The sequence below is a fragment of the Pteropus alecto genome, unplaced genomic scaffold (assembly GCF_000325575.1).
Source record: "Pteropus alecto unplaced genomic scaffold, ASM32557v1 scaffold134, whole genome shotgun sequence".
NCBI lineage: Eukaryota > Metazoa > Chordata > Mammalia > Chiroptera > Pteropodidae > Pteropus > Pteropus alecto.
This window is the reverse complement of record NW_006436283.1, coordinates 1,792,140-1,801,099: the sequence shown is the minus strand read 5'-3', so window position 1 is coordinate 1,801,099 and position 8,960 is coordinate 1,792,140. Positions and strand designations below refer to the sequence as shown.

Below are 8,960 nucleotides of genomic sequence, written 5' to 3'. Positions count from 1 at the left end.
GTACGATGCCTCCAGCCAGAGAGGAGACATCATCCAGGAGACGGAGGTGTCTGGAGGCCACTGCTGGGTGACCACGCGGCCGGCTGTGGAGTTCCTCATGGAAAAGGTCAGGGGAGGGGCCGGGGACTGCCCTGGGGACTTGGGGACTCCGTCTCCAGAGGAGGGTGCTGGGATAGGCAAGGACAGCCATGACATCTGAGGGATGCTGGGCCCTGCACCCCCACCCCGACAGCCCAGGTTTCTGCTCCGCTTGTTCTGGCTTGGTGTTCAGACAGCACGGAAGGACCAAGCCATTTCCGTTTAGGGCCCCGTGACCCTAGGCGGGTCTCCTTGAGCCTGTGCCCTCAACGCAGGAGACGTTCAATGACATTTGTTTAATGAATAAACAAAATGCAGACACTACTTCGTGTTTTAAGGCTTAAACCAAGCCTTAAAATGAAAGGAAGCTCGCTGTGACTGGAAGTTTCCTATCGATGCGAAGAGCAGGCTGGACGCCCCGTTCTTCCCAACCCGCAGCCAGCGGGGGAGCAGCAGCCGTCTGGCCCCTGGGGATCAGCCCTTGAGAGGCTCCCTCAACCCAGCTTGCAGTCTCTAGCCTTCTCCGGTGGAAAACCAAGCAGATAGAAACTTTCCTTGTTACTGCAGTTCTTTTTCAATCGTGGTGACGTCCGTGACTTTCTGGTGTGCAACAAACTCACGTCCGCGTGCGCTGGAGCCATTCGCCCCGGAAGCCACGTGCATCCCACCCGCTTCCTCTGTGGCGCCCGCCGTTCTGTTCTCTGTACCTATGAGTTTATTTCTCTGTTTTGTTTGTTCACTTTTTGAATATTCCACAGAGGAGTGAAATCGTGGTTTTCGTCTTTCTCCATCAGACCCGTTTCCCTCAGCCGGACCCCTCAGGGCGGGCGGGGACCAGGCTGCGGTCGGCACCGCGCGCACACAGGGGCGTTGAACTGTCCCCCGCGTCCCTCTAGCGTCCTGCCGCTGCCGGCGTGGCTCTTCGCTTCCTCTGCGGGCGCAGATCTTGCCTCACCCGTCCCTCCTCCCCCCAGAACACCCACGCCCTCCTGGACGTCCGGCTGGACAGCGTCCGTGCGCTGCACACCATGGAGATCTTCCCCATCGTCGTCCACGTCTCCGTGAACGAGAAGGCAGCGAAGAGACTCAGGTAGCTGGGCCCCTGGGGCTGGCGTGGGTTTGGGCTGGGGCTGCGGCTCCCGTGAGGCCCACGTGCCCCCGGCACTCGGGACAGGTGTGCAGGAACCAACTCACCCCGTGCCAGCCCCTGCAAGTATCACAGGGCAGTTTTTCCGCCACTCCGGGGCAAAGCTCCCGCTGGCCTCCCCCGAGACACAGTCCAAGGACAGCGAGGCGAGAACCTGGACTGGCCCTACCTCACTAAGGCCACCTGTTAGCCAGGGGCACACAGGGAACAGCCGTCTGTGGCAGGCGAGGACCGACGCTGAAAGCCACACCAGGCGGATGGCCAGGGACAGGCCCAGATGTCCTGTGGCCCTGTTTATCATTTGACAGTTGAAGTCATGAACCAGACAAACCTGTCCCCCATCAGCATAGTCATCTGGGGCCCCGAGTTATGTCTTCTTCACAAGGACCCCTCGAAACCAGCCTCCTGCGTCCAGGGGTGTTTGGCCACCTCCCTGGGGCTCTGCACAGCACAGCAGGCACCCTGACCCCCTCAGCCCGCCCTGCCCCATGTCCGCCCCACAGGAAGCCCCTGCAGCGGCTCGGCACCTCGGAGGAGCAGCTCCTGGACGCCAGCAGGCAGGAGGAGGGTGAGCTGGACAAAGCGCCCTGTCTGTACAGCAGCCTGGCCCCTGACGGCTGGAGCGACCTGGACACCCTGCTCAGCTGTGTCCGCTTCGCCATTGCAGACGAGCAGAAGAAGGTTGTGTGGACGGAGCAGAGCCCCCGCTGATGCCCGAGTCCTCTCCCGGGCTGTGGGGACCTCTGCGTCCCCATTTGCTGCAGCCCGGTGCTTGGAGCTCACGGCCTTGCAGGCACAGCTCTGGGGCGCTCACCAAGCCAGTCCTCAGGGCGTGGGCTCCCCTCTCCCTGGGGTCTGACCTTGAACCCGCACCGCGTGCAGGCCACACACGGGCATTCGAACCACCTGCTCGCTGTTCTGTGCAACTGCCTCACCTCGGCAGTGCTCGCCGTGTCTGAACTGGACGCCCCAAGACATTTCCGCGGTGAGGGCGTCTTCTGCCCTCTCCCCAGGCCAGTCGCCCAGATGCACCCACACAGCCACCCGCTGACCCAGATGCCACATGTTCCTTCTTCATTCCACCATGTCAAAGGGCTCGTCACAAACCCACTGAGTGGCAGGGCTGGCCCTGCAGAGCACAGGCACGGAGCCACCTACGCCGGAACCCTGGCTCGCTTTTCCCGGCTTCTGATGCTGAGAAGCCTCAGTAACTCGTCCACAGACCACGTGTACCAGCAAATATCTCCGAGCGATGGCAGCAGTTATTTCCAATGGGTCTGCACCTGGTGGCCGCCATGCCTGGCCCCGGACCCGTGGGGGCGTCCTGGAGAGGCCTCACACAAACACCTCTGCATGGTGCCGGCTGGGCTCCCAGAGAACGGGCCCCCCTGCCCGGCCATCTCTACCTCCCCCAGGCCCCCACCACCGGCTCTGCCCCCCACTGCCAGACTGAACAGCATCCTGGCAGCAGTGCCCGATGAGGGCGCTCCAGGAAGCCGCCCCAGGACGCGGGTGGCATTGCCGTAATCAAGTTCAGAAACGAACTCTGGTGTATTTTGCTAAAATAAAAAGCTTTTGCAGTGCTCTGGCCTGTGGCTCTCTCCCCACAACCCCAGAATGGAGTGGATGGGGAGGGAGGGGTGACAGGAGCCACCCACTCAGGGGGAAAGCCCCCTTTTCTGGGTTTTCCCAGGAGGAGCTTCTGCTCTCGTGTGGGCAGAGGTGGGTCTGGATCATTCCAGGAACATCTGTGCCACGGATCCTGGTGTTCCTCCAACAGAGTGAACCCCGCTGAGGACGGGGGGTCTGCACCCTCGGGCGTTCAAAGAGAAGGACCAGCTTTGCCCACAGACCACAGGATCCAACTCGTTAGCTGGGGGCCAGCTGCCAATTGGTGGCCTGGTGGGGACCCAGCTCGCGGGTCTGGAACTTGACCGTGGGCCGTTCCCAAGGCTCCTTGGGACCAGACTGATCAAGGCCAGTACTGTGTGCCACGTACAATGCGGTTTGGGCTCACGTGGCACCTGGAGGCCCGTCTCCTCTTGGGAAGGGCACGGGGACCTTTGTGGGTTCCGAAGAATGAAGAGGGTCTTGAGGCCCAGGTCCCAGCCCCTCTTCCCGGAGACCGCCAACTCAACCCCAGAGAATAAGACCCCCTTGCCCAGACCACCCTCAGCTGTCCACGGGGGGAGCAGCTGGGGCACACACCCTGTACCCCGCTCCAGGTAGAGGCAGGAAGGACACCAGCATGGGGCGGGCAGCCCTCCTCGGAGGGGACTCAGAGGAAGGGCCGTGGTCAGTGCCCGAAAAGCTGGCCCCACGGGCTGTCACAGCTCGTTGTGCAGTGGCCGGCACTGGGGGGACAGCTTCTCCTCCAGGACTCCGTCAGGGGCGCACACCCAAGGGTCGTGCGTGTCCCACTGCCACTTGACCAGCTGGGCCCGCAGCAGCTCCAGGACCGGGGCGTAGCGTGGGTCGGCGGCCAGGTTCTGCGTCTCGTGGGGGTCCCGGCTCCGGTCGTACAGCTCCCAGCGCTCCCGGTAGTAGTAGCGATGCAGGTCCTTGTACCAGTGCGTGGGCCGGCCGGCCGCGGAGCGGTCCAGCAGGTCCTGGAAGGTGGGCGACACGTAGAAGTCCTGGTCGATGGGGAAGGGCATCTTGAAGTGGAGGTTGTGCAAGAGACGGAAGCTCTGGTGCTGCACCGAGCGCATGGGGTAGGACATGGTGACCTCGTGGAGGCTCTGGCTGCCGAAGACGGTGGCCCACGGTGGCTCCGCCTCCAGCGCCGGCAGGAGGGACCGGCCAGTGAGCCGGACGGGCTTCGAGCTGAAGATGGCGTAGTGGGGGTAGGGGATGGAGAACCAGTCCAAGACGGTGGGCGTGAGATCTGCAGGGGAGGCGGGCTCAGCGCGGGCGCCCCCTGGAAGGCCGGGGGGCCACCTCGCACGTCGGGTCACCAACGGGGTGGTGCGCCAACCCCGATTCCTCACCGCTCCGGACCACCATCCCTCCAACGGTGTGACCAGAGGCCCTAGCCTGGTGACATTCAGGGTCCCTCTAAGACCCTTCAGGCCTGCGAGGGCACCCCCACACCCCATGCTGGGCTCATGGCTCCCTGCACAGGCCGTGTGGCCATGGCAACACACTTCACCTCTCTGAGCCTCACGCTTGCGTTTGTAGAAGGGGTGGTGCCCCTTCCCCACCCAGGCGGTGTGAGCGGTGGTCCCCCTAACTTGCCGCCTCCACGACCCTTCCCCGTGGGCTGCAGGGCCATACCTAGGAGGCTCACGTAGGCCTCGCTGACCTGGCCCCAGCGTCCTGGGTGCTCTGGGGACGACACCAGCAAGGGCTCAGCAGTGCCCGGCCAGTACAGGTTGGTCCTGCCGCTGGGGAAGGGAACCCCGTTGTCAGACGTGAAGATCACGAGCGTGTCGTTCAGGACACCTGCCACCTGCAGCTCCTGGAGCACGAGTCCGATGCCTGCGGGTGGGCGGGGGTAGGGGGCTAGCCCCAGCGTCCTGGGTGCTCTGGGGACGACACCAGCAAGGGCTCAGCAGTGCCCGGCCAGTACAGGTTGGTCCTGCCGCTGGGGAAGGGAACCCCGTTGTCAGACGTGAAGATCACGAGCGTGTCGTTCAGGACACCTGCCGCCTGCAGCTCCTGGAGCACGAGTCCGATGCCTGCGGGTGGGCGGGGGGAGGGGGCTCAGCCGTGGACCCCGCAGAGGCGTGCACGCGGCCCCCCTCACCCAGCTGTGGACCCCGCAGAGGCGTGCACACGGCCCCCGATGTCGTTCAGGACACCTGCCGCCTGCAGCTCCTGGAGCACGAGTCCGATGCCTGCGGGTGGGCGGGGGGAGGGGGCTCAGCCGTGGACCCCGCAGAGGCGTGCACGCGGCCCCCCTCACCCAGCTGTGGACCCCGCAGAGGCGTGCACGCGGCCCCCTCACCCAGCTGTGGACCCCGCAGCTGTGGCCCCGCACGCGGCCCCCTCACCCAGCTGCTGGCCCCTGCACCCTCCTCTCCTTAAATCGCCCTGCCCGTCCTTCCCACCAGCCCAGGCCTCTCGCCCAGCCCCCTACCCAGCACCCTGTCCTGGAGCTGGCCTAGCATGCCCTCCGCCTGAGCCCTCCCCTCCAGGAGCACCGGCCACCTCTCGGCACTGCCTTGTCACCCCACGCAGCTGCTGGCTGTCACACACTAGCTTTTGTTTTCCAAAACCTCACGTCTGCCCATGAAACTAACAGGGACAGTCTCGACGGGGGCCAGAGACGGGGTTCCCTCCACACCTGCCCAGGTCACCGCCAACCAGCAGGACTAGCTGGGAAATGACAAAGGCACCAGCCCCCTGCAGTGCTAAGAGCGGCGGTTCCCCCAAAAGACACGTCCACCCAGAACCAGTGGACATGGCCTTTTGGGAAAGCGGGTCTCTGCAGATGTGATTATTGCTGATCCCTACATGAGATCACTCTGAACCACCCAGGAGGGCCCTACAGCCAACGAGTGTCCTCGTAAGAGAGACGAAAGGTGACACATGGAGAAGGCCACGTGGCTAGAGAGGCAGAGATGCACGACGCAGCCGTGGGCATGACGCGGGGCCACCCCAGGCTGGATGAGGCGAGGAAGGACTCTGCCCTGAAGGCCCCCCGGAACACGGCCCTGCCAATACTGTGATTCAGACTTCCGGCCCAGGGTGGGGGCCCAGCTGTGGCACACCCCATGGCCCAGGCTCCCTGAACCCACCTTGGTCCATCCGGCCGATGGTGGTGTACTGAGCAGCCAGGTCAGCTCGGGCTGCTGGAGTGTCAGGGATGAAGTAAGGCACCTGGGGGACAGGTGGGTAGGAGTCAAAGTCAGAACAGGTAGGCTGGGGAAACGGGTGGCCACCCCTCAAACTGGGATAGAGGACGGGGTGCTGGCCTCCCTCCCAGGGCCTGAAGCCATCTTCCTTCATGAAGGAGTTAGCCTCGAAATCCACAATTCTGGATACGTCATGCCACATCTTCACGCCTCTCTCTGCAGGCCCCACGGACGAGGACCTGGATGCAATGAGTCAGCGGGTCTGTTCTAAGTCACACACCTGTGACCAGGGCTTCGAGCCCGCGGGAGGGGCACAGGCCCGCACGTTTACAAGGCAGAGGAAGAAGGGTGGGCGGGCCCCCTACCAGCACATCCTGCGGGCCATAGGCCTGGGGCGTCCAGTCTGGGATCCGCCCCATGCCACTCTCGCCGTTGCCGAACTTCTCGCAGAAGGTCCCGTACTGCGGCTGCGAGTGCCCGCAGCGGTGCGGGTCGTGGAAAGCAACGTACAGGAAGAAGGGCCTGTGGGGGGGGGAATGCTGAGGTTGCCGGGGTGACGCCCCACCCGGCCTTCCCCTGGGAAGCCCCGTTCTTCAGGAGGAGACACCCCTCGTGGCTCTGCCTCCTCCCCTACCCTCCAAGTCTCCCGTGGTCCTCAGTGCCTCAGTTTCCCCATGTCCCCTCTTCCTGCGGCCAGAGTAACTTGAGTCTCGGGAAGCTTCTTCCCCACACCTGTTCGGTCATCCCTAACGGAGACCCTGGGATGTGCGCCCACGGGAGCTGACATTTGGCCGAGGAAGGGAGGTGGAGGGGCGGGCGCCTCTCGCACCTGTCGTCCTGAGTCTGCAGAAATTTCCGGACCAGCAGCTTGATCCTAGTGATGTTCCGTCCCACCTGGAGGACGGAGCCATTCTCCTCCGTGTACGCGAAGTCGAAGGGGAACACCGCCTCCGGCCCCACATGCTTCTTCCCAATGATGCCTGGAGGCGAGAGACCCGCCCAGAGCCCCTGGCGTCACCCACGCCCTCTGCTCCCCTCTGCGCCTGCCCACCCACGCCCCCAACCCCAGCAACTGGCAGCCCGGGGCCCCTGTTCTCAGTGCTCGGAGCAGGCAACTCCAGCTGAGCGCGGCTCAGGATGAGGCCCCACCCCCCGGGGCAGGGAGGAAGCTGCCATCCGGTCCCTACGTGGCACCCAGCCCCTCACCTGTGCGGACGCCCGCCTGGCGGAGCAGCAGCGGCAAGCTCTGCACCCGGTCGAACGAGCTGAAGTGGTGGACGCCCTGGTGCAGGCCGTACATCCCATTCTGGTGCTGTGGCAGCCACGGGTGAGGCGGGGCGGGGCTCCTGCTCCCCCATCGTCTCCCCGCCCTCCCTGGCCCGACTGGGACCCCAGGTGGCCAGCACCCAGCGAGATTCTCTCCCTTCTCAGTCCTCGCCCGACAGGCCCACGGTCCCTCCCGTAGGACGTGAGCAGGAAATACAACTGACCGGGAGGGTGGGCGCCAACGTTAGGGTGGCTTCTACTTTCCTCTTTTTGCTTATTTGTGCTATATCGAGAGTAAGTGTCCGTGCTCACCCGGGCTCACAGTGACATCAGGCACAACGGCCAAGGGCCAAGGGCGGAAGCCACCCAAGTGTCCCCGGACAGACGATGAGTAAACAAAATGTGCCATGTCTAGATGATGGAACATCACTCAGCCTTGAAAAGGAATGAGCTACTGACACATGCTGCGGCATGGGCGAACCTTGGGGACATCACGCTAAGTGAAATCAGCCAGTCACAAAGGGACAGATCCCGTACACTTCTGCTCGTGTGAGTACCAAGCAGGGCCAAATTCATAGAGACAGAAAGTAGAATGAGGTTACCAGGGGCAGGGGGAGGGGGTGGGGAGTGAGGGTTTAATGGGGACAGGGTGTCAGTTTGGGAGGATGAGCGTCCTGGAGATGGGACAGTGGTGACAGCTGCACAACAATGTGAACGTGCCTAATGCCACTGACAGAAACTTTTATGTGTGTACCTCTCAGCACAATAAAGACGGAGCAAATGGCGGCTCCACCGTCATGCGAGCTCCCAGGACAATGTCATAACAGGAGTTAACCCCTTGTTACGTGCCATATGTGTGACGTATAAATTGGCCAATCCCATAATAAGCTCGTGAGCGAGGGGTTGCTATGACCCCATGTGACAGGTGAGGAGTCAGGTGCATGAAGGTAAGTGATCTGCATGGTCGCACAGAGCAGCGTGGCAGGGCTCACGTGTGGGAAGTCGGAGCCCCCAGCCTGCACTTGGACTCGGCTGGGAGTGGGGGAGACAGAATGGGTGCGCCCCAGGGGAGACCAGGGAAGGGGCTCCCCCTCTGCCATGCCCTGCACCTGCCCGTGCGGTCCTCACCTGGGGCAGGCCGGTGAGGAGGCTGGCACGGCTGGGAGAGCAGCTGCTGACGGAGGTGAAGGCATTGCGGAAGACCAGACTGCGGCGGGCCAGCGCGTCCAGGTGGGGGGTGGCGATGGCGCTGTTGTTGTAGGCGCCACTCTCAAAGCCTCCGTCATCGGCTGAGGAAGGTGGGGGACACAGCGGGCATAGTGGGCTCGGCTCGGGGGAGCCACGTGTGGGAGGGAGACCAGGGTACTGCTGCAGTGGCCTGTGCCAGTGACGCTGGGCAGGGGTGCTACCTGGGGGGCGTCATACCTGGGAAGGCACGACACCCAGGTGGGCGTGAAACCGGGTGAGCATTCAGCAGGCAGGCGTGACACTCGGGTGGCCATGTTAGTGGGCAGGTGTGACTGGGCAGACACTGCACAAGGATGTGGGTCCATGTGCAGATTCTCCACCCGTGTCCCTGGGAGAGGGGGAGTTGACAGGAGCGCTCAGTGGAGAGCTGTTCATGTTAAACTAGCTGAAGGGCATGGCCGGAGACCACAGAGTTAATTGGA

At 63.5% G+C, this 8,960-nt stretch overlaps 1 protein-coding gene across 1 annotated transcript in view; it reads right to left on the bottom strand.

Moving 5' to 3' along the window:
* Window positions 1–2,757: 2,757 nt before the first annotated feature.
* SGSH (N-sulfoglucosamine sulfohydrolase) overlaps window positions 2,758–8,960 on the bottom strand; it is a gene marked incomplete at its 5' end in the record, with an annotated part of 6,857 nt that continues 654 nt past the window's right edge. The window contains 7 exons of the mRNA XM_025047105.1: window positions 2,758–4,112; window positions 4,502–4,705; window positions 5,968–6,049; window positions 6,390–6,546; window positions 6,854–7,004; window positions 7,231–7,336; window positions 8,419–8,579. Coding sequence (XP_024902873.1) covers window positions 3,553–4,112; window positions 4,502–4,705; window positions 5,968–6,049; window positions 6,390–6,546; window positions 6,854–7,004; window positions 7,231–7,336; window positions 8,419–8,579 — 1,421 coding nt within the window. The remainder of the gene's footprint in view (window positions 4,113–4,501; window positions 4,706–5,967; window positions 6,050–6,389; window positions 6,547–6,853; window positions 7,005–7,230; window positions 7,337–8,418; window positions 8,580–8,960) is intronic.